Source organism: Leptonychotes weddellii, chromosome 2 (assembly GCF_054177405.1).
Source record: "Leptonychotes weddellii isolate Sample4059 chromosome 2, ASM5417740v2, whole genome shotgun sequence".
Classification (NCBI taxonomy): domain Eukaryota; kingdom Metazoa; phylum Chordata; class Mammalia; order Carnivora; family Phocidae; genus Leptonychotes; species Leptonychotes weddellii.
The window spans coordinates 122,566,210-122,592,209 of NC_138370.1; the positions used below are offsets into that span (position 1 = coordinate 122,566,210).

The window sequence follows — 26,000 nt, forward strand, 5'->3', positions numbered from 1 at the left end:
CCCAGCCTTGAAAACACTCTGTGATTCCCTAGAGCCAGTTGTTCTTAATTACGTGATTCAATATATTACTTTTTTAGCGTGCTTTGGAGTTGCAGAGGCCTCTTAACTGAGTTTAAACTGGACTTCTGGGGGCGCCTGGGTGGCTCAGTTGGTTAAGCGACTGCCTTCGGCTCAGGTCATGATCCTGGAGTCCCGGGATGGAGTCCCGGGATTGAGTCCCGCATCGGGCTCCCTGCTCAGCAGGGAGCCTGCTTCTCCCTCTGACCCTCCCCCCTCTCATGTGCTCTCTGTCTCTCTCATTCTCTCTGTCTCAAATAAATAAATAAAATCTTTAAAAAAAAAAAATCTTTAAACTGGACTTCTGGAATTCTCTGTGGAAATTTTCCTAATACAAAAACAGAGAGAAACACAACACTGCTGGCTTTGAAGATGGAGGAAAGGGTCCACAAGCCAAGGATGCAGGCGGCCTCCAGAAGCTGGCAACAGCAAGGAAATGTGTGTTCCCCCAGAGGTTCTGGAAAGAAACTCAGCCCTGTGGATGCCTTAATTTTAGCCTGGTAAGACACATATGGGACTTCTAAAGAACCGTAAGATAATAAGCCAGTGTTGTTTTAAGCCACCAAAAATAATTTTTTAAGTACAGAAAAATGTAGAAGATTTCTAGAAGGATTCCACAGTGCTACCTCTGTGGAATGGAAATGAGGGCAGGAGGGGAAAGGGGGCAGGGAGAGCTTATAATTTTTTAAAAAACAAGTATGTATTATTTTAAATTAAAAAACTAATTTTAAACATGTTTAAGAATGAGCCCAGAATAAAAATCTAAAAATCATAGGCATTATCACCTACCCAGTACAGTCAGAATAGCAGCTGCTTTACAGATCCATCTGGGCAATGTGGATGTGGCTTGTGATGAATTCCAACTGGCATCATAATTGTGCTATTGAACACACAGGGTCAGCCAATGAGCCAATACACCCCACTGCACACCACACACCAGGTCAAAACAGGTCCTTCCAGCAAACCCAATCCCACTGAAAGGCATTATCCTACATGCAGGGGCTGGGATATAACTCTCACATGTATTCTTGAAGCTGATTTTGGAGACAGGGCTGAGGGAGGCAGGGAAGAGAAGCCAGAATAGTAACTGTCCTCTAATTTAGCACGCTTTTCAATAGAAAATCAACAAATTGCCAACAAATTGCTACGCTAATGAAGAATTGCCCTGCTCTGCAATGAGCATTTACCCTAAGAGAAAAGACAACTCATTTATGCCACTCTGTAGAACGAGCTGCCATTTAGGAGCTCCCCTGCTGAATTTTAAACAGCTTCATGTAGGGGAAAGGGGAATGCATGAGAGCTGGCTTCTTTGGTCATGTTTCTCTCCAGTTATTGTCTTATCCAGCGCTTTCAGACATAACGCCAGAGTGCAAGCTGGTCTATAGTGTACAAGTCGTTTGTGGCTTTCTACAAATGAACACCCAATACAGGGGCTACACTGAATATGCTCAGGTTTTTTGAAAAAGAAAATATCTGGCCCTTCCCCTAATAACTAACAAATTTTTAAAATGGTGGTTCTTATATTCAATGCCTACCTTTTTAAAATTCACTTCATTTTACTTGGACAAGAGAAATAAGTCTGGTACATTCTGCCAAGCTTAGGGGAAGGATGGTCCACTTGGCTACATATGTAATTTCTTCTGGTCTAGCTCAGAGTGATGTCTCCGAAACATACACCCAGAGAACAAGAGGACAATGGCAACAAAACAATGCAGCCCAAACCATTTCACTGCTGTACAGCCTGGCCATTCATCAGGACTGACAAAGAAGGAAAGGCCGTTATCTGTGCCAGGGGCATCTCTGCTTCAACCCAACAGATTTATACTTCTATTTTCCTCTCCCCGCCCCCCACCTTCTTTTCTGCCTTTCCTTTAAAAAGGATATGGCTAGAAAGAAGAAAAATACCAAGGCCAGAGGCCTAGACTAATGTACAACATCTACAAGATATGAATAAAACATACTGAGGAGACAGATAAATCAATTCTCTTGGGGTTTTTTCCATTTATCTACCAGGAATAAACTAAGTCAGTTTTAGATTCCAATTTAAAGACAAAAGTTTAATTTGATAATTTGGGCAGAAAATTTATTTCAAATATAAAACAGAATTTTAAATTCTTTTGCTCTAAAAATCAAAAATGTAAACATTATGTTTATTAAGGAAGTTAGAGTAATTTCAGGTTTTACTTATATTAGGTTGTATATCTTTGAAAAGACTTCAATGGAGGTTACTATTGCACTGTAGTCATAAATTCTAAAAATGCTTTTGAATGATCTTACTATGTGTGTTCATATCACTTCCTTCTTTCTACTTCCTATAGTCTAGTTAGGATCTAAGTCCCTCCCCCCACCAAAAATTAAAATAAGTGTTTTAATAACAATACTGAACTGACCACTTGAATGTGTGACACAAATAAAAATAACAATTTGAGTAACATCGCAAAGCTTATGAAACATTTACCAAATACAAGTCTCAATCTGTGTAACTATGTGACATATATACAGTGTGTATTATTGTCTTACTTTACTAATGAAAGAAAGAAAAGTAAAAATATCATTGCCCTATTTCCCTGAAATGTGCCCCTCTGATAGTCACCTGCCAACACCTAAGGATCAGACTCCCTGCTCAGCAGCAAGAGATGAGTCACTTACCAACACACAGGATGTTGAAACAGAATCCTTGAGAAGTAGATTTATTGACCAGCTGGTCCGGGAGACTGTCAAATCCAACATGTCCAGAAAGGGACAAGTTCCGAAGCTCTTCATTCTGGAATTTCAGAGGGAAAGGTTTGAGAATTCATGAACTATGCCACCTGAGTTACCACACATTGTGGATAGTACCCTCTCCCTCCCCCTCTTCTTAACTGCATGGAAAAAGAAGATTCCCTCTAAACCCACATCCTCCTTGCCTTCAGTTGCTCTTCCACAAAATCACACTGACTCCCAAAGCAGACTCTCTCCCAAGGAATCTCACTTCTGGTTACAAGTGTCCTGGTCCAGGGAAATATGAGCTTCTAGAGGTGGCTATTTCAGATATGCATTAAGTGACATAAAAAAAAAACCATGTTGATGGCTTCAAGAATTCAAGAAAAATTTTCAATTTACTTTCAATCCAGAGTGTAAAATAAGTAACACTCTTTTAGATACAGAAGGAACTCTGAGACCCTCAGAATGGAAGATACATACTTGTTACAATTATAAAAATTCTGTAACCACCATAAATGCAACATATTTAAAACTATTCAGCTCTTGAATTGGTCTTGTCTCCACCATCAGCTATACAGGCTTTTTGGGGCATCTTTGCTTTCCCCTGCGCAGCACCCAACACAGGCTCTGCACTCACTGGGCCTTCTCAGAGTTTACTGAAGGAGACTGGGATAAGGTAGTTATCATACACTTAAAAACGTGGATGATTCATGCTATTTTATAATGGTGCTGACTGCCTCCATGACTTTGAATGCATCTCATATGTACTAGAGGTAATCTATGAAAACTTTCTTTCCCAAGAAAACAGAGGTGAGCTATGGTCCTTCAATTACAACATCATGGTTATGGTTTGGGATTCCAGAAACTAGATATTGAAAGCCTCCTTGAAAACAAGACTCGTCGTGTTCTTTCTGGCTCTGTTACCAGTGATCTTTAATATTCAAAATACTGAAGTTTGAATGAGAAAATGAGTCTCAAAACCCTATTTTTTTAATAAAAAAGAAAAAGCTTTGCACAGGATCATTTCAATGATATTTTTTAAAAGATTGGTTTTCATTATTCTTCTATTTGTTACATAATGATGACAGTGATTTCTTTTAATAGTCAAGGACTGAGACTCCATTTTCACATCACTATGGTCACCATCTAGGCAGAGAAATAGGACTCCCTAAATACAATGATTTTAAAGGAATGTTTTATGAACAACATAATGGCTAAGGTCCTTGCCGCTCTAGAATTCTAATTCTGTGAAATACAACTAAAAACCGGCACACTGCCCGAATACCATGGTGGCAGCTGCAGGTTTGAGGTCAATGGGACAGAGAGCAGATGCCTAGTCTATGAATAGTTTCCTTGAAACCTGCCAACAATGAATATGAGACTCAAGAGTAGGCACTTATCCTTGAACAGGATGGCATGGTCGAAAGCTCCCCAAGCAGCTTTGGTGGCAGGCCCCCACGGGCAGAGGCCCCCATGGGCAGCAGGCCTGGTAGCTGGCCAGGCCTCCTCACACCACCACATGGACCTCATTCTACCACCTGCCCCTTCCTCTTCCATACCTCAAAGGTTCAGACATCAGGTATTTTTAGGGTGTTTACCACATCCTCCAAGACTTGGGGGAGGAGGATTTGAAATGAGTCTGGGTTATATTTAGAACTCTTTCCACCACAGCTGTGCGGTGGCTGTTGAGCATCAGGCCGGGAGATGCCACCACACCAGCCTTCAGTTGAGCTGCATCTCTGACCTGAACAGTCAGTGAATGGCCTGAAAGGAGGCAAGGCAGGGAAGAACCATCATCCTACACTCCCCCCTCTTCCCCACCACAACAATTCTTTTCATTTCCGGTGGGGCGGGGGAGGCGGGGGGAGTGGTTTATTACTGTGGATTCTGCATTGTTGGGTTTTTAGATTCAGATAGATATCCACCCATGAGCCAATCCTGGGAAAGAATCAGAGTTAGTAATTATAGCTCTCATCCCAGAACCCAATGCACAGCATCTCATATTCTCACCATTTCCAAAACACGAGAAACCACCCACACACCCACTGAGTATTTTTATACCCACTGAAAACCACATACAAAATGAAGGGTTATAAAACAGTTTGGTCTTGAAATTTTTTAAATTTAAATTTATTTCTTCAGAGTCTGTCTTCTAACTTTGTAATATGAAATATGTAAATTTTATATTGCCATTTTAGAATTTCATAATTTGAGCCTAATTCTCTGCCTAGTATTAAAGGAACTTGGAGGGTCACTGGCCATCAGTATGTGATTGGGAAAAGGGAAGTAGGAAGTTCCTCCTGTGGTTCACGAGCAGGCTTAAAAACTGGAAAGCGCTGTAGGAAAAGCAAAGAAAGGCTCTAAGTCACACACAACAGCAGCTGAACTGAATTCCTACGCCCCAGAATTTTAGGTCACCATGTTTACTGCTTCTTGCCTTAGCTATCTCTCCTCCAAAAAGTGTAAGATCTCTTTTGAGTCTATGGGTGCAGTCTTAGGGAATTTCATATATTGTCATGTCCTTAACCACTGTCACACATCTGGAAATGACTCTCAGCTTTTTATCTCTAATACTGAATTTTTTGCCTGAGTTCCAGTTCTGAATCTCTATCAAAGGGATGATTCTCTTGGGTTGTCCCACCTGTACCTCAAACTGATGTTCATGAAACTGAAATCATATTTCTCCATCCCAAACCCTATTTCTGTTAATGGCACTTAGGTTATGCCCTCTCATCCCTTGCATAAATTCCAAAGTGTTATCAAGACCATATCCTCCTCCTCTTTATTCCTACTCACTTAACCACCTTCTATCTGGTCCCCTTACCTCCACCCCATTCCCTCTAATCCCTCCACTCTCTACTTTGCTGCAAAAGGGATCTCTGAACTCAAAGGCCCCCAATCCAAACTCCTTGGACTGCCATCTCAGGGCCTCCATGGGCTAATCCCTAATCTCCTACCTAATCTCCCACTTCTCCCCACAGGACACCTTTCACTGCAGCTAACCTGAATTCCTTACTATTCCTGAGACAACCCCACATTTCTCCCCATCAGAGTTTATTCACACCATTTCCTCGATCTGGGAAGACCTTATAGTCAATGTTTACATATCCAAACCTTCCAGATACTGCTGAAATGTGATCTCCAGCATTATCTTTATTATTAAATCTCAGAGAGAATTTCAGTAAACATACCCCTTACCAATGAAAGGAAAATGATGATTGGATAAAGATGGGTCAAGCCATTTGGTATGCCAGGACCATCATAACAGCTAACATTTATTGACCATTTCCAATGTTCCAGGAAAGCCTTAATAATGAACTCGTTAATTTATCTTAACAATTCTATAAGATAGTTACTATTATGACCCAACCTCAATTTTTGATGAGAAAACAGAGGCACTTAAGTTTAGTAACTTGTCCAACATCACACAGTTAGTAAGCTGAGGAGCTGAAATCTGATCCCAGAAGTCAGGTTGTAGAATCCAGAGACCTTGCACTTAGTCACTGGTACAGCAGGATGATCTACTAAGTTCTCAGACAGCCCCAGACAATACAATGGTTTTAGCTGTTATCAAAATCCAATACGTTAAAGTAGGGAGAAAAAAAAAAACTCTCTGAAGTCATAATTCTTTGGCAACCGTAAGAAATGGAAGGTGAGAATTAGAACTGGCAAAGTAGCTCTAAATATATTTCCACTGGTCCTGGCAATGCCAAGGCCAGACCTCGATTTCTGCAGCCACAGCACATGAGGCCAGTAATATAAGGCTTAGTTTTGACCATTCTTTAAATGAAAGTGCCAACATGGAACCACTACGTAAGTGACTATAAGACCTTAGTTGATTTAGTCCTCCATTTGCTAATCTATCTATGGAGGATTTGTACTTACATGATTTCTATGCCTACTCCATCTTGAAATGGGTTATGACTAATTCTATGGTATAAAGTAATTTAACAACCTCATTTTTCTCTTTTCGGGTCACCTCCTCATGGACACAATTATTTATTTGCTCATTCAAAAATACTCACTGTTCAAAGCAGTAAGGGACCAGATGTTATTTTTGTTATTCATTGATAAACACTCTTCCCGCCCTTAAGAGGTTTACCATTTAGGGGCACCCGGGTGGTTCAGTTGGTTAAGCGGTCGACTCCTGATTTCGGCTCAGGTCATGATCTCAGAGTCCTAGGATCAAGCCTCACATTGGGCTCTGCACTCAGTGGGGAGCCTGCTTGAGGATTCTCTCTCCCTCTCCCTTTGCCCCTCCCCCCACTCCCCCACTTGTGCACTCACATGCTCTCTCTCTCTCTCCCTTTAGAGAAAGAGAGCATGGTGGGGGGGGGTGAGGAGCAGAGGGAGAAGGATAGAGAAATCCAAGCAGACGCCATGCTCTGCATGGAGCCCGACTCGGGGCTTGATCTCAGGACCCCAAGATCACAACCCCAATTGAAACCAAGAGTCAGACACTCAACTGACACCACCCAGGCACCCCTAAAATAAATAAATCTTAAAAAAAAAAAAAGAGGTTTACCATTAGCAGTAGAGACAGGACATCAATTAATGTAATACCACTAAGGATTAAAGTGATGAATACCATGACTTTATGGTTGATATGAGAAGAAGCTTTTGGCTAGGGAAATTCAAGAACACCTTTTGGAGGCCAGAGCTCCCCAACTCTACCAGGGGAACAAAAGTCCAGCTTGCAGAAGCCTTCTAGATAAATGCCGTTTATGCCCAAAGGGTCACTTTACTATGAATGTATACTCGGAAGTTTATAATCAACACATTTTTTCAGAAGATGCCTAGCTGACTTCATTACTAAAATAATCATAAAGTAAATTATTTAAGAATGTGTGCCAACACCTACATTCTGAGTGCTGTTTTAAAAGAAGTTCCACAGGGGCACCTGAGTGGCTCAATCGGTTGGGAATCTGACTCTTGATTTCAGCTCCAGTCGTGATCTCGAGGTCATGAGATCAAGCCCCACATCAGGCTCAATGCTGGGCATGGAGCTGGCTTGGGATTCTCTCTCTCCCTCTGCCCCTCCCCTCCCCATGTGCTTGCGTGCGCTCTCTCTCTCTCTAAATAAAATAAAATAAAATAAGTACCACAACTCCAAATCTTGCTTAACCAGGAGCAGGATGGCAAGGGGTTTGGAGTCAGAAAGCCATGGATTTGAATCCCAGCTTTGCTTCCTACTTTTCTTAGTCTCTGATGGAGCACTTGGCAGGGTGGTTGGGAGGAGCTAAGGAATCAGTAAGTATGAGAGTGCCTAGCACTTAAGGTCCTCAGGAAACCTGGGTTTCCTTTTTCTAATTAGGTGGGAGGAAAAGATGACTGATTTTAAAATCCGAAATGAATGAGCTCTGCCAGCGCTGTTCAGCATGCCAGGAGATGCTGCTGATTGGAAAAACCCGCAGACTAACCAAGAAAGAAAAATCACAAAGGGAAGAACAGAATGAACAAAAAGGAAGTAGAGGAGAGAGAGAAGATTCTAGCTGAAAGAAAATTCACCCTAAATAGGAAAGTCATTTACAAAGCTGGGGAAAAAGCCATAGAATCACATTCCTATTTGCCGGCATCAACATCCTCCACAGCTGGAAACCATTCCGGATTCCCCTCTTCATTTTTCCCCTCTATTTTAATCCAGCTCAGAGCCTCCTGAAACTGGATGTGCACAGATGGGTTCTATTCACCATATTCAAAGTGAAATGATATCCCCTTTCTTTGCTTTTAAAACTGAAGGCTTCCCTGGTGTGGTTAGGTAATCTATGGCTGCTGATCCTTATCAGCCAGCAGAAGCATGGGAACACGTTACCAAGGTGATAGATGTTTTAATGTATGTTGCAAACAATTAGACATAATTTTTATCTTTAAAAATAGATACTACCATTTAAATTTAGAAAGATTTCACCCCTTTAAAATGATATTTTTTTTAAATTTGAGCAATAACTTTTATGCATTCAGAGAGCTGGAGATTTTGTTGACAAGAAGTGGCAATTACATTCTTCTCAAAGCCTCATAGTATAGATGGTAAGTTATATTGACCCAAGTCAAAGCCTCATCTGTAAATGAGGAGATTTCACTAAAAGGCCTCTAAACAAAGTCTTTGGTTCTAATGTTAATTCTAAGGTTTCTTGAATCTGAAAATCACAGATGCATAAATCCAATTCTGTCATGTTGCTTGAAGACAGCCAACACAAGGCAAAAAATTCCTGGTAGTATATTTTCTCTTGCCAAAACAAAACAGCTCAATTTTTAAATGACCCTTCAAAGCGAGTTTCTATCAGTTATCCTAGGAAACTCCAAACCTAATAGAAATCTGTGTGTTTGCCTCTGTTTTCCAGCTTAATTATAATAATTATGACTTAGTTTTTAAAAAAGTTATAAAAAGTTCACCCTTTACAACTGCCCTGCTTAAAAACATTTTTTCCTTCAGCTGTATCTGCTGTCTTCCACGAGATTTTTGAAAAGTGGATTTATAGCCTCGAAACAAAACAGGAAATAACTCTTCTGTGTAAGTTAATCATCTGTGTTCCAGAAAAAAAAAAGTAAATCTTTATTCATGCTTTCATTCATTCAACAAATATTTATTGAATACCAACGTGTGCTAGATACTGTGCTAAATGCTAAGGAGGTGATGGTGAGGAAACAAAGCATCCCTAACTCACAGACCATAGTCTAGTGGGGCACATCGATGTTAGTCAAATAGTCACAAATATATAATCATCAACTATGCAAAAGTGCAGGATGCAGTGCAACCTTATAACTCACGTGACTGGCACCAGCCTTCAGTGTGTAAAAACAGCGTTAGTCTGCAGCATTTTCGGATATTAATTTAGCAGATAGCCCCTATGTACAGTTGATGTGCAAGTTTCATGTATTCCGATGAAAACAAAGAGTATTTCTGACCAGCATTGCCTGATGGAAGGAAGTAGAAATGATTAAGACTCAAGTCTTAAGAAAACGAATGTCCAATTTTAAGTGAAGCTGAGATACAATCGTGGGACATACTCCCTTTGCTCTGTCTTTCCCTCCATAAAGAAGATGCCCACTCAGAGAAAAGAGGAGGTACATGTCCCTTCTTCACCTCAGGTAGTGTCTTGTTTTGAGGTCCTGTTTCAGTGTACAGATGCCACCTAGTTGAAGATAGGCAGAGAAGAACATGCTATTCCTTACCTGAAATCCTTGACCGAACACCAGCCAATATTGGAGAAATCCTGGCCTCACAAACTGCCCAAGAAGTTTTACCCAACTGCCTGATTGACCATTTTCATAAATACACACTCTTATCTAACTACATTTTAGAAAGTATTGAACTGGTTTCATATTCTCTTTTGAAGAAAGAAGAGTTGGTGGGAAGATGGGAAACGCCCTTAGTTCCCATGCAAAAGGGAAAACACTGGAATGCTAAATATCTCAAGCCACAACTATGAAGTCCGCATGGGGATGTTTTCAAGGCTAGGCAATGCTGGGGTAATTTCCATAATATAAAATGTCTGAAGCATCTCATTACCAATGAGGATCGCGTTCTTTAAGGATGACTTGGAGAACATTTGTGATTCTGCTTGTCATCTATACCATGAAAACCCAAAGTCAGAGCCAAGAAAACCCCACGGAAACTGTCTCACACAAGCAGCAGAATAGAGAGCCAGGAAGAAGAGAGAACAGTTAGGAGGAAAACCGTAAGAGGAAAGAACCTGAGTGTAGCCCAGCTGGAAGCGGGGACTGAGAAGGAGCATCCAAGGGCCAGCCCCCAAGTCAGAAAGCCAGGTAGATCAGCTCTGACTGACAAACCTAGGGAGCCAGCCTCAAAAACACCACCAAAGAACCAGAAAAGATCTTGATTCATATTGAGTAACTGCCCCAATTTCAAGTGTCATTTCAAAGTAAGTCTCTCCAAAAGACTGCCAGAGAAGGAACAAATTTTGCTTTTCCAGATCCTTGCAAAAATAACGTGTGCGGGTTTTCTTTGGGAGTCGTATGACTATAGGGAAATTTTACTTTCTAAGTGTTATATTTCTGTAATATTTGAATTATTGCAAAACAAACACCTCACACCTTTTAAACAGAAAATAAAAGATTTTAAACATTGGGAAATGCTAAAAAGGATAATAATAAATCACAAATAAATAATAAAAATCCTTTCAGAGGAGGTAATCCTGCAATTTTTATTGCGGCTAATAGATGGGTGATAGGATAAAATACACAAGTATTTATTTTTTCTCATTTTTTAAAAATTTTTTTAAGGATTTTCATTTATTTATTGGGAGAGAGAATGACAGAGAGAGAGAGCATGAGAGGGAGGAGGGTCAGAGGGAGAAGCATGCTCCCTGCTGAGCAGGGAGCCCGATGCGGGACTCGATCCCAGGACTCCAGGATCATGACCTGAGCCGAAGGCTGTCGCTCAACCAACTGAGCCACCCAGGCGCCCAGTATTTATTTTTTCTAATAACAGAACCCAATCACATTGAAAGTGATAAAAGTGAGCACAAAAGCAGAACAGTACAGTGGAAATTGCTTGGTGGGGGAAGTCAGAGGACTCAGGGCAACTTTGCCATTATTTAGCAGTGTGATCTAGATAGGGTAAGTCATTTAACTTCTCAGCCTCAGTTCTACCAACTTTAAGATAAAGTACTTCACAAGGGTGTTGCAAGAATTAACATAATTCTCTATCCTCAGCTCAGTTTACACACTTTTCTCAGATGGCCTCTTCCTTGCCCACCACGTTGGTGAACCTTCCATAGGCTAATTACTGCCTGTCATAACCCACAGCTCCTCCTCTCTCCCGAGCATCCATAGCCCAGGCATTGCTAAGCCAACATCTCCTAAGTGGAACTCATGCTATCCCCCATTTAACTTAAATCTGTCTTTCCTCACTGTTTCTTATGTCAAATGGCAACATCTACTTCAAGATATCAGAGAGTCCCCTAAAATAACATTGATCAACGTGCATATTGTTAACCCTGATTAAAAATGTACATAAATTTGTAGGCTTCCAACCTCCTGCAGGAAAAAAAAAAAAAAAAGAAGTCCACTGTATAATCATTAAACCCCCTGCTGGCCTCTGAATTCAAAAGTGAAGACTTCTTGAGGACATCCATACCAAGCTGGCTTTTCTCCTCTGCGCCCAGATGAAATAACCATCCACCACCTTTTTTTAGCCAAATCTTTCCCACCCAACCCTTTAACAGACTGAATCCCGTCTATCAGCTGATTCATGACTTGAATATTCCCCTTCTCCTAACACTACTCCCATTAGGCTTCACCAAAATTTGTATGTGTGTGACATTTTACCACAGTCATATTCTCCAACCTCCTCATTCTCAGATAAGGAGGCAGGTACAGTGACTGATGGGTTTTCCCTATAAACCGGGCCAGGTGGCAAGACAGGGCCACAGGGACACCCAGCGCTCTGGTGCCTGGTCCATCCTTCTCTCCCTTACACTTGGGCTGACTCTGAAGGTAAGAATTCATAGTGGTTGCTGAGGGAAGCCTGACACCCAAGCCGGGAAACAGCACTGCCCGGGTTCTAGTTCTCCACAGGGGCCCCCAGCTCCCTTATGTCTTCTCTACATCCCACCTCCCATCACAGCAACAGCCCACACCACCTCCAAGATCTGCCTGGCTTGTCTGTGATGAAAGTCCCACCTCTGACCCAACAGAAATGAATTCCTCACATAATTAGGAAAAATACTGTTTAAAAGCAGTCCCTAGAAGTGGGTATCGGAAGTGAACAGAGCCCCAGCTGCTGCTTACAACCCTGGATCCCAAGGGGGTGGGGAGGGGGACGGGAGAGGTAGTGCTGAATTATTAGTAAATCAGACTTTCAGCAATCCAGAAATTGTACAAAGTGGAAGCACTTTCTTCTTACAGACAGAATGTCTTTCTAAAAGTCCGTGTGAACTATGAGAGCTTCAATCTAACTGCATGCCAAGAATTAACAACAACAACAAAAAAAGACATTTTCTTAAGTTTCCAAAGACGACTCCTTCTTTTTGAGTCAAAGTGACTAATGCCTGTAACAGCCTAACGTTACAAAGTGCTGATCAGCAGAAAGTCTCATGTTTGGGAATGACGAGGCCCACATGTGCATTCCAGACACCCTTACAAATGCTGCAGCGCTCAGAGGAAGAGGAGGTGGGAGGGAAGCAATGTGACAAACAGTCAAGAAGCATTTATAAAGGCACGATCCAATTAGAAACAGATGCTACAGCTGTTCTCTCGCACCCCTGCACATCACAGAGATGATGAGAAGCCCTTCCCCATGGCTAGCCACCTCGGAAAGTTAATGAGAAAACCAGGGAGGAGGGTCATAATCATCTTAAAATCCTCTGGCTCTGCAGTGGGATTCCCAAATAACTGGATTCCGTTTCAAACATATCACCTATCTTGCAGAGGAGAAAACCACCCAAATGTTTCACAGTGGCTCATTTGCCCTGCCCACAGTGTGGGATAGCTTCCACACAAACTTTTTCAGAACAGTGATGAATAGGAGGTCAAGATTATTAACGGCGCTTATCAGTTGGAAGTTTCCCCCCTCGACTTCTTATGTATGGTTCTACTCCTCATATTCACACATCAATTCCTTAGTGCTTCCTATCTGAGAAATATCACAGCTCAGTTTGTGTCTTTCTATTTGCTGAATGCATTAATCAGCAAATAATGAAATATGGATGGGACACTTCCTTCCCTATGCTACCATTTCTGTCACCGGATATAAATTAGCCACTTCCTTTTTGAAAGATATCATTTATTTCTGTCCCTTTCTGATAATAGAAGGGGATTTCAGTGATGGTAATGACCATGTAATAGTGGTCCCTGAAAAAGAAGAGGAAAAATCCAAACCAGCTCTAAGGCAGTCATAAACAAAAGTACCAGAGATATTTCAGTCCCAACCTGGCTACTAAAAGTAGCCATATTCAGGCCATATTCAGTTCCTAACCCAGGCTGGTCTAAAACATCTCTGAGTGCAGTGATAGATTTCCAGCCCCTGAAAATTGAGGGGCTATACCAAAAATGCCCAAAGCCATGGTAAATATATTCTCAGGAAATAAGCATACAAATTAACATTTGATACCACTCTGCAAGTATTAAACAATTCTGGCCAAAATTCTCAAGCCTTCCTAAAAGTTCTACTGCATCTTACTCTCAGCCCTGGATGAAACACTATCAGGGTGGAATAGAGGTTGTTTACATACATTTGGGGGCATGTATTAATTTCCTATTGCTATGTAACAAATTATCACAAACCTGGGGCTTGAAACAACGCCTATTTATTAGCTCTTGGTTGTGAAGGTCAGAAGTCTGGATGGGGCATGGCTGGGTTCTCTGCTCAGGATATCACCTGAAATCAAGGTGGTGGCCAAGGTGAGTTCTGATCTGGAAGCTCATGTGGGTTGTTGTCAGAATTCAATTCCTTGCAACTATAGGACTGAAGTTCTCCTCTCCATGCCCACTACCAGCCAGGGACTGACACAAAAGGACACCCATAGTGACTAGCCATGTGGCCATCTCGTCTTCACAGCCAACAGGGAATCCCTCATGTCCCTCTTCACATTTCAAATCTTCTTCAAGAAGAATCCAGTTCCTTTCAAGGGACTGATTAGGTCAGGTCCACCCATGATAATCTTCATATTTTAAAGTCAGCTGTGCCATACATAACTTAATCATAGGAGTGATTATCCCATCATATTCCCAAGCTCTGGGTGTTATACGGGGTGTGTTCACCAGAAATCAGGGATTGGGGGCCACTTTAGGGTTCTGTGTTATTATATTCCTATATTCTTCTGTTTAACTTTAGGATATGATAATATTAGCACTTGTCTAACTCAAAACAAAACACAACTAAGTCTCCAGGAAAAAAAAAGACAAATTAGTAAAAGCATAGGAAACTAGATCTCTCTCAAGTTACCAAGGGAAGTTACCACTAACAAAAGTAAACTTTGCAAATATTTAGGTGCTTCTACATAATAAGAATTCTAGGAAATGCAAAAGCTTTTAAGGAACTTAACCCTTATTAGGGGGAAAAGTCATTGAGATAAAACAGAAGACAAGCGCAAAATGTTGGGTGATGAAATACACACAAAGGTTACCAAGGTTGGACAATGGAGATTGACAGGGGCCATAGCAAAAAAGTAAGGCTTTCTTAGAGGAGGACAGATCTCGCATGAGATCTTAACGCGACCTAGGTCATGATAAGATAAAAATTAGATTCAGACTGCTGCAGGGAAGGAATGAGACGGGAGGAGAGAAAGAAGTAGTCAAGAGAAGCAGCAGGAAAACAAAGAGATCTAAAGGGCATGGAAATCAATGAACTGGAAAAAACTGAAGAATAATTAAGAGTAGAGGATATAAAACTTTAAAATTGGTTCACATTTCAGTTTACTGGAAATATTCCTTAAAGTATTATGAAGATAAATATAAGCAATACATAACTAAATACATGCCCAGGCTCTGTCACTGAGTGTTCCAGGGTTGAGTGAGAGATGGGAGCTAGGAGCAATCACTGAAGAATTGCATCATGAAAGATTTTTCGTTTCCTACCAACCAAAGCACTTATGAACACATCTTCTCACCAGAGCAGGAGACCAAGGGATCTGGAGTATAAAACTGCCTTCTAGCCAAGGTTTTAACCCAGATTACGAGCCTGGGCAACCATCCAAATGGTAAGCTATTTCATGCAAACTTCCTTTAGAGCATTAAAAAAAAAAAAAAAGCATATCTTGCAGAGACCCTAACAGACTCCATTAGTTAGGACTATAATTTCTGCCATACTAATCAAGCGAAAGCTTTCTTCTTTCTTACTCTATTCTCCTTCTCAAAAAATAGAACCAATTAACCTCTAAAAAAAAAATACTCCCACCAGCAGAACAGACAACTCTCTGCCTTAAAGAGGTTAACTGCATATTACAGAAGCATCCATTCAGCTGTTAAAAAAAAAAAAAAAGTTGGTTTAGGGGTTTTCTCACACATCTTGGTGTGCTTAGAAAAGTAGACCCACGGGACTGTATTATAATTTTCCTCTACACTCAAAGTTTTACTATTGCTAGATGGTTTGGGATGCTGGCTCTCTGGTCCTGATCAGCTAATGCAAAACAAACCTTCTTTTCACATGCTGCCACAGAAAGAATGTTCCCACAGTCCCCTCCACCCTCTCCATTGTCTCTTAGAGAGGCATTTTCATTATCATTATTATCATGGTATTTCTGAATAATCAGTAGGACCCAAGGAGGATACTACAGACAACAATCTGTTATAAAATCCCATTAGCTCTCAAAAGTAGATGAAAAATATGTGCAGCAAATAGCAGGTTACAATTTCATGCACGTTGTTCCCACAAAGCACAAAGGGATTGGGTCAGCAGCCCAGACTTCTCACTAGATGGGGTCCGGTTCCATCTCAAAGCTCCTAGATTAACAGATTAAGAATTAGGGGATATGTGAATGGGAATACGTTTCTGACGGTCTTGGATAGCATGATTACAGGGAGGTATTATGCTGAAATTGAAACTTGAAAAATTATAGCTTGGCAAGAGATCCTTGCTGTAATTCATATATTCTGTATGAAGGAGAAACTGAGAAAGTTAAATGGGACCCAGTGTGAAAGAAAAGTCTTAGGCACTGATCCAAGTTGCTAGCTGCCTTTAAACTCTTCCAAAGCCTAATGGTTCATTAGAATAGTTATTATTCACATAGTGAAAATGAAAGGCAGGCAGGAGGAAAAAAAGTGATAATTACATTGGCAAAAGCAAGAAAAGCAACTCTGGCCATTTGGATTTGAGAAAAATCCAAGCCTCAAATCCCTCCCACATAACGAGGGTCAGACCATATATCTTACTATAATCATGGCTACACAGAGTTAAACCCCTTTTGCCACAATTGCACCAACTGTGCATACTGAGTTGGTTATTACCAGGAGTGGGTTTTGTGCATTGTGGTAGCTGCAACCACCAATGTAGGGAACTAAGGCTTGGCATCTATCCCCCAGGATTCCTGCTCAAGCCAACTTCCTATACACTCTTTAGCCCAGATATTAATAATTCGGAAGACAGTGTGACAGCACAAGTCATCTGGCTACTCACATGCACAAAACATCAGGGAATAATCACTAATTATTAGTGAAGCTTCAGTCCTCATGGAGAGTAAAGCCCTAATAAATGTACTTCATATTCTTGGATCAAGGTAGAAAAGTAGACAGATATCTTTTAAAAGGATCAATTCAAAGTTGCCTGGAGTACCTAAATAATTAAAGTTAAAATATTCAGAGTAGCAAAAAGAGGGAATAGGCTCTACCACTTTTTTAGACAGAGGACTAAAAAAGGGGGGGAGAGGGTAATATTGCCTTTGATTGATCAACCAAGAAGCAATAACTAAAGATTTATGTAAAGACTGCAATGCTAAGTGTGGTCTAGCAGAAACAAACAAGATACTCGGAGACCACCATGTGTGGTCTATTCTTTGAGCATTTCCCACAACCATCCACATAAATAATGGTTCACTGGATACTTTTGTGCCACATACCATACCTGGACCTTTATAAAAAATCTTCCCAGGGGCGCCTGGGTGGCTCAGTCGTTAAGGGTCTGCCTTTGGCTCAGGTCATGATCCCGGGGTCCTGGGATCAAGCCCCTCATCGGGCTCCCTGCTCCGTGAGAAGCCTGCTTCTCGCTCTCCCACTCCCCCTGCTTGTGTTCCCTCTCTTGCTGTGTCTCTCTCTGTCAAATAAATAAATAAATAAAATCTTAAAAAAAAAAAAAATCTTCCTATTGGGGTGCCTGGGTGGCTCAGTCAGTTAAGTGGCCAAGTATTGATTTCAGCTCAGGTCATGATCTCAGGGTCATGGGATCCAGCCCACAGCTGGCTCCACACTCAGCAGGGAGTCTGCTTGAGTATTCTCTCTCTTCCTCTCCTCCTGCCCCTCTCCCGCCTTCGCATGCACACTCACTCTCTCTCTCAAATAAATAAATCTTAAAAAAAAATCTTTCCACTTAATCCTTATAACACGTGAAATAGATATTATTGGCTCCATTTTATGGATGAGAAAATAAATCAAAGCTCTATAAAATGGCAGAACCAGTATTTAAGCCAGTTATGCCAGATTCCAAGTCCATCACCACCAATACCTTAAGCTGGACAATTGACTCTTTTCAAAGCACACCCACCTCTGCACAGAGAAAGCCTCCATCCTCAACTCTACCTGTCAAATCCTACTCATCCTTAAAATTCTAGGCAAAATCCCATCTTCCTCATTTAGCCTTCCCTGGTTCCTTGAATTGCACACCTTTGCTCTCTATCGTATCAACACTCACCGTATTTGGGCCACTCATCACATCCAGCATCTAGCATTACACTTAGCTTTCCACTGGTCCAGCCGCCAGAAGAATGTGGATTTCTTAAGGACAGGAAAGCTGTCGTACTCATCTTACTTTGAACCTTACTACAAAGTCACATGTACCAGTGCTGTACTGTATATTCAAGGTGAATGACGGAGACCCAGAGACTCAGTTCTCACAGTCTTCCTCTGCCTCCTCCAACAAAAAATAACTGCCATACGGCAGTGGCATTCGTTATGGGCTAAAATGCCCAAGGTGTGTTTGACGGGGGAGATTTAAAAGGGTCACTGGAAAACGGAGAAGAGAAATTAATGCTTCAGTTGCATGCTTCAATGTGGTCTCTTCCCAATACTTAGAGGCAGGCAATTGTGCCCAGTTTGAGCTCAAACATCATAGGGGCTCTTACTCGCAGGACATAATTATTCTGCTAAATTAAAGTGAACACTTATAAAGCATTTGTGAGTGCTCTCACACTCTCTCTATATATTTATATGCCTATACCAGCCACCATTCTGGGTACTTGACACTGAACTGACTTATCTCTCACCATCACTTCTGAGGTACGTACTATTATTATTATTCCTATTTTATAGTTGAAGCTCAGAGATTGAGCTGCTCAGGGTCATGCAGCAAGTGAGCTGTGGGTCAAAGCCAGGCAGACTGCCTCCAAACCTCCGAAGCGCTTGCTACAGCATTAACAAGGCCTGGTCAACCTTTTACACACTACAGAGTAATAGGTGTCTTGGCCATCAGGGCACATGCACAGCTTTGCACAAGCACACTGCACCACCGAGGCCACCATCTCCCAAGGTCAGAAATAGAAGAGGTAGCTCTGCACACACACAGGCCCTAAGCCACCAGGTGGGACCACATAAGGAAAGAAGCTAAGGGGAGTGTGGAAAGCAGAAAGCAAGGGGAGGACGAATCTGAGAAGAGGTGCACTTCCACCACCAACTGCCCAAATTGATTTCTTTATTTCTCACACAAAAGGAACAAGTGTAACCTAAAGATTATGGATTAAAGCTGAGCAGCCTACAACAATCACTCACTCACCTAAAAGGCGAAAAATATCAAGCCTCCTTTCTGATTTCTCTCTGGCAAAGCTAGAAAAACCAGTCACAGAGAAAACTCAACCAAAGCTCATACAGAAGATGCAAAGAAAATGCATCAGACCTAGAGTAAGGGAGGCAGTTAGCCGTGCTAATTAAACCCACATGACAAAAGCATCAAACTCCTCACTTCTACCTTAGCTACCCACAGACCACTGAGGAACAAAGACAAACATGTCTGTATTTCCCCCTAAAACTTCCAGGAGTAAGGGCTAGAGAAGAAATATTTTCTGTACCCCTGCCTACCGTGTGCAAGGAACTAGCAAGCCATTTTATCAACTTAATTCTGCCTTAAAAAGACGCACCTTTTGGGATGAGAGGACATTTCCAGATTCATTACCTCCTCCTGTCTAGAGGAGAAAGTTAAAGAGGCTTATCACCCACATCTTTAAGACTAAAGAGAAAATAAGCATCTGTTGATAGATGGATGGAGCACCATTAACCACTTTTTCTGAGTTTATATTAAAAACGAAACCTTTTAAAACTAGTAGTACGGTCCCCCTCAGGGTGACTAACATTCTGAGAATGTAAAGCTCACCCTGAGCGAGGCATTAGCTGGTAACTTCCTTACGTTGTTCACTTACTGTGATGTGTACTCAGACTCCCCGCCTCAGAAGGCATTTTACCTGCAATCACATTGTTTGACATGAACTTCTCCACAGCTTACGATTTGTAACAAATGTTCAAACTACCAGCCACTGTGGCACTGACACAAAATGCCCATTTTATTTTGTTTTTTTCCTAACAATCTATGAGGCAATTACAAACAGTTTACTCAGGCCCATGGAAACCATCTTCGATTTCATCTATTTAGGCAATAATATTTCTGCGTGGGCAACAAATGGCAAACCATTCTAAAAATCAAACTTGAATAAATCTAAAGTTACATATTATTGAATACCATTTTTCTTCCCCTCCAGTAAAAACGGGTAGTTGGCTTTTTCTTGAGCTTTTTCCTGTGGCCTAAATTTCTCTCCCACGAAATATGCTTCCTTCAGAATACTCTCCTCTCCACCCCCTTCCGTAGCTGGACTAATCAGCCTTAAAGCAAATAAGCGCACACACATATAAAACTACTCTAGTCATTACATTCCAAAGCTAAAAACCCTCGAAGGCTTCCAGCCCTATTCCAGGTAGGGTCTACTTTAAATGACATACACTACCATTTCTCTGGGCTTCAGTTTCATCATCTAGAACACAGAGAGATGAGAGGAGAGGGGTTGTTGAGGAAGGGTACATGAATAATGTCTGCTTCTTAAATTATGGGGTTCTATCACTCACAATTGGGATAAGAGAAGAAAACCTGCCAGAGCCTACACTGGAGTCGCTATCGGGCTTAAATAAAACCTTACTACAAGTATTCAGCAACCAAAACAGAAGTATAAAATACTGAAGCCAAATGCGAAGAAACAGCAGAGGGTTGGAGCCTAATGCAAGTCAAATAGTGGGTTGTCCCGTCCAAGAAGCACAACTTTAGTATAGTTTTGAAACCACAAAACCAGCCTATTTTCTAGCAGAAAGCAAAACAACTACCCAGCCTTTGTGGGCCCTTATCAGTGAGACAAAGAAGGTTCAAAGCAGTGGAGGCTATCCCCACACCAAGAGAGCTCAGGATTCTAGCCCTGCGTTCCAGCTTGAGAATCTCTCATTTTGTTTGTTCATACAATAATGAGGGAATCATAAGCCTTAGATTTTGTGTTAACACAAATACTGGAAGTGAAAAATGACTCTGATGGATATAGTTATAACTCATGTATCCAAACAAGTGTTTTTTAGACCTAGAAAGATTCGGGAGATCCATGGCAAAAAAAACAGAAAGGATTGAAGGAGGAAAAAAAACAGATTCATTGTTTCACTCAAGTACTAGAAACCAGAGTTTTCTTTAAATGTGTCTGTAACATATCCTTACCATGTAAAGAAAATATAACAAACACCGGTATACTCAATACCCAGCCCAAGTAACTGAACATACCGAAAGCTTTGATGCCCTGGACTACCCAACATGATGACACACCTGTCTCTCAGGTCCACCATCAGACGCACTCTCCTGGATTTGCATTAAGTCATTTTCTTGTTTTCCTTATGGGGTTACCTTATACACCACCCTCAGCACAGTCACTGAGAGTCCTAACTTCAAAATAATACAAGTACCCACTCCCTTCTACAAGCTACCTATCAGGAAAGCCAATGCTCTTCCCTAGAGGGGAATGAATGGGGACACAGAGACTAGGACAGTTACTTTAAGGAGTAGTTACCCAAGTACGGTCAGAGGTTCCCTGGGGCCTCTCCAGGAACCTTTTAGGGGGTATAAGTTCTTCCTTTTCTAACCATCTATCTGTGAGGCTGGATCTTCATGTACTTCAACTAATACATTTCTTTTAAAGATTTTATTTATTTATTTGACAGAGAGATACAGCGAGAGAGGGAACACAAGCAGGGGGAGTGGGAGAAGGAGAAGCAGGCTTCCCGCTGAGCAGGGAGACCGATGCGGGGCTCGATCCCAGGACCCTGGGATCATGACCTGAGCCGAAGGCAGAAGCTTAATGACTGAGCCACCCAGGCGCCCCAACCAAAACAATACATTGCATGAGAGTAAATGAAAAGCAGATCTGAAACCCAGCTGTCTTCTATTAAGTCAGACAATAAAAAGAGTTACAAAAATGTAAAGCAATGCATCTCATTAATTTTTTGGTTTGAAAAACTTAATTACATTTCATAAAACTGTAGAATGTGACTGTTATTTTTAATAAATAAGTAAATATTGTTAAAACTTAAAAAAAAAGTAGATTGATGTTGTAACAAGAACCCCTTGGGAATGGCTACAGGACATACTTTCTTTTGTAAAGTATGCCATCTCACCAAAAACGTCCCGAACTGACATTGTCACAGTAAGCACTTCCGGATGGCAGAGAGAGCTTTCAAATGGTGTTCTGTGCAGTCTGCAAGTCTTTGGTTATTCATTAGTCCACAGGCTAGAGGCACACATGCAGGCTGCGCCAACAGTAACCCAAGCTGTGTTACATAAGACTTTTACAAGAGCTGACATTTTTAACAAAGAGTGGCTCCCCATAAATGTCCAAGTGCACTGAGGACCTAAGTTAACCTTGATTCATATCATCTGCAGCCCAGCTCTGAAACTGTTAAGATATTTTGCATCATAAATTAGTGGGTGACCAGCATCCTTAACATGAGATATGAGCCTGGAAGGGGAGTTCAGGTTTTCTCCACCGGGAAACTAGAAACCACCAAAGAATCTGCTGACAAACTACCTTCTCCAGAATGCCTCAGTTCTACTGTCCTTGGATTTGTAGTATAAGCAAGTCAGGGGATTTGGCTCCAGTTCTGAGTCTGTGGGCCTAAAGCAGGTCACTTACTCTCCTGGGTCTTGGCTTCCTTCTCTGTAAAATGAAAGGGCTGGATGAGATTATTTCTTTAAAAATCCTTCCTGCTCAAAGACTCTGTGGAAGCCCAAGCAACAAAAACCTGACGTGGTGCTCACTTTGCCTCCACAACATCTAGGACAGGCTGTGGCAGAACATCAGTGATCAACACGGGTTACCGAGTGTAAAAGCTGACAAGCACCATAGCTAAGGGGTAATTTTAAGGAGGAAGAGGACAACAGGGGACATCCAGGATGTTTTAATACAGACTTTTGCTGCTGGGTAGAATGTATAACCACCACCAGTACTAAAGTGGGGAGAACCCAATTCTTTAGGCTTAAATGGGGGGGACTACATCCGAGTGATCGAAAGAACATGGCCATGGTGAAAAAGGAGAGACCCAAAGCCAGAAGGAGTATTCCTGGGGCTCAAATAAACCCCACTTCTCTAGAGACCCCAAGAAATGCCTTCATCTACAAGGCGAGGTAAAAGTGCTATCAATTCACCCAAACTGTCAGAGATAAGCATATAAAGATGTGCATGAAGTGTACTGAAACCATGCAAGGACCCCCACTCCAAAGTAGTGGCTTACTGCCTTAAACCTATAAAACTTGCTAACATTCATACAGTTCTGTTTATATCCTGGACGCTATTTTATATGCATTAAAGTATGCACCCTCACAACCCTGTAAGAGAGATACTATTATCTGCATTTTACAGATGCGGAAATTAAGTCACAGAGATCTAAAGAAACTTGCACAAGGTCTCAGAGCAAGTAAGTAACAAAGCCAGAATTTTTAACCTGCTGTAACACTATGAAATTATATCAGTGATTCACCTCAGCATTTCTTCCATATAAACAAATTTTAGTTTCTTTCCTGTTTGCTTGATAGGTGTCACATTTCCACTGAAGTGGGAAGGTTAGGTTTAGGATAGTCTGGCAAAATACACGCTGAGCTGGGGAGTTGAACTGTTGATGGAGATGCCCTGGAGAGACAGTCATGCTCTGAGCATCAGCAAGAGAGCTGCTTTCTTCATGCATGCTCTCTGTGGCTGCCTCACACGCTTGTATGTGTCTCAAAGACACAGCAACAAGGTCTATCCAATCCCCTTGCACTATAGCAACATGGAGGTTTGCCTGTGACCTGACTGAGTGAAGGACAGCTTAGAAGGAGAGACTGGCCCATTCCTCACCTGGACAGAAGGTAACAGAGCCAGGGTAGAAAAGTGGGACCCTGGCAAGGAAAGGGCTTTGATTTGTTTTTAAAGGTTTCAAGTGGTGGGGCGCCTGGGTGGCTTAGTCAGTTAAGCGCCCAACTCTTTTTTTTTTTTTTTTTTTTTTTTTTTTTACTTATTTGACACAGAGAGAGAGAGCACAAGCAGGGGAAGAGGCAGCAGGAGAGGAAGAGGCAAGCTCCCCACTGAGCAGGGAGCATGTGGGACTCGATCCCAGGACCCCAGGATCATGACCTAAGCTGAAGACAGATGCTTAACTGACTGAGCCACCCAGGTAAGCGCCCAACTCTTGATCTCAGCTCAGGTCTTGATCTCAGGGTTGTGAGTTCAAGCTCCACATTGGGATCCAAGCTGGGTGTGGAGCCTACTTAAAAAATAAATAAAATAAAAAATAAAGGTTTCAAGTAGTCAAGTTCTGCAAAATCTTCTCTCTTCCACTAAGAGCAACTAATGCAGGGCATGCCACCAGATGCTTGACAGAGCTTGATTTTCAAGTAGAACAGGCACAATCATCAAGTCCAAAGGGCTCATCACTTAATATCTTCACAAATACTTTTTATTTTTAAAAATGTGTAACAATCACATTTGGAAGGCTCGGAGTTCAGAAAGAATTGAATTCAAATCTTGATACCATTTACTTAACCAGCTGTATGACATTGGGCAAGTTATTTAACCTCCTAGAGCCTGTTTTTCATCTGTAAAATGGCATAATTATGGCACTTACTCCTAAGTTTGACTAAATGAGATAATGCATATAAAGTGCTTAGGCACAGTGCCTGCCATACAGTGGGTGTTCAGTATTATTATCATTACTAAGAGAACTTTAATCTGTAAACCTGGAAATAACCCACTTGAAAGGAGTGTTAAAAGGGGATTTCTCAACCCTGCCCACAAACAATAAACTTCTAACTTAAAGACCCTATCACTAACCCAAGCTCCCTTGCCTGTCCTCCATCTAGCTCACTGTGTACTCAACTGCTAATTACAAGTGAGGTATTAATTATCTCATAAAAGTTTCTTCCAATCACAGAGCATTAAATGTGTGCACCCCTCTAAAAGGGTTGGATTCTTGAGCTCTTGTTACTTTTCGTGTCCTGGGTTCCAAGCTCTTCCCTTTCTGTCTCTTCTTTGAGTTGTTTCTAATTTATTATTTCAGGACATCTCCCACTGGATGAATGGACTCTGTTTCTTAACAGTTGCAACATTCTTGTCCCCTCTAAACCACAGAGCAAAAGACAAAACAGTTGTTAACCATAATTAAATGAACTTCAGTGAAGAGTGAACTAGATTTCTTAAAACAAGACCCAAAATACAAACCAAAAAGAAGACGGCACATTTAAAGCTTCTGTACAACAAGACACCAAAAACAAAAGTAAAGATACATGGCAGACTGGTAGAAGATTATTTGCACATATAAAAGAATGAATGTCAACAAGATAGAGAGAAATAGTCCAGCGGAGGGTTGGAGAGGGAGGAAAAGCAAGGATGTGAATAGGTTATTCACAGCGAAATAAGGACAAATGGCCAATGGCCACATGAAAAGATGTCCAACCACACTATAATCATGGTAGTTAGATCCTGCAGAGCCACTGACCATCTTAAGAATTACTTCAGAAAAGTAATTTACATCCCTGTATTTTTAAAGGCCTATTTTTTTTTTTAAAGGACCCTGTGAAGCTGGACAGAAAAGAGGCACTGTAACAACCACTTGGAATTTCATACCCAGACCCTCACTGGCTCATTCCGATATTCTTTTAAGATGAGCAGTGTATCACTGAATAGCATCCAAGTCATGTGCATGTTAAAGTGGTTTTTTCTTTTCCGCACTCTCCCAAGCCAATACTACACTGTTCTAAGAAGGCCATATAAGTCTTGGTATATTCACAAGTGTTGTGCTATGTGCAGACAAGATTCAATGATCATAATTAAGAAATATTTAGCTAAAATAAACAACTTCAATATTCTGTTCCAGAACAATGCATAAAATGACTTAAGTTTTAAAAATAATTTGTGTTATCTTTCGCCAACACACATCTCAGGCAGGTGTGCATGAAGTGTTTGGTGCCATTTTTAGATTTAATATTTAAATATCAATATCTTAAGTGATAGACTTGAAAAAATAACTCTGAAATTAATATAAAACATAAAGCAGCATGGAACAGTGTTCTAACCATTGGCTGCAAGTCA

The 26,000-nt window shown here is 41.3% G+C and overlaps 1 protein-coding gene across 4 annotated transcripts in view; it reads right to left on the minus strand.

The window, feature by feature from the left end:
- Window positions 1-26,000, minus strand: part of SEPTIN11 (septin 11) — a 136,147-nt gene that overhangs the window by 89,091 nt on the left and 21,056 nt on the right. For all 4 annotated transcript variants that reach the window (XM_081812972.1, XM_081812973.1, XM_081812971.1 and 1 more), the window contains exon 2: window positions 2,707-2,821. In XM_081812972.1, the coding sequence (XP_081669098.1) occupies window positions 2,707-2,821 (115 nt within the window). The remainder of the gene's footprint in view (window positions 1-2,706; window positions 2,822-26,000) is intronic.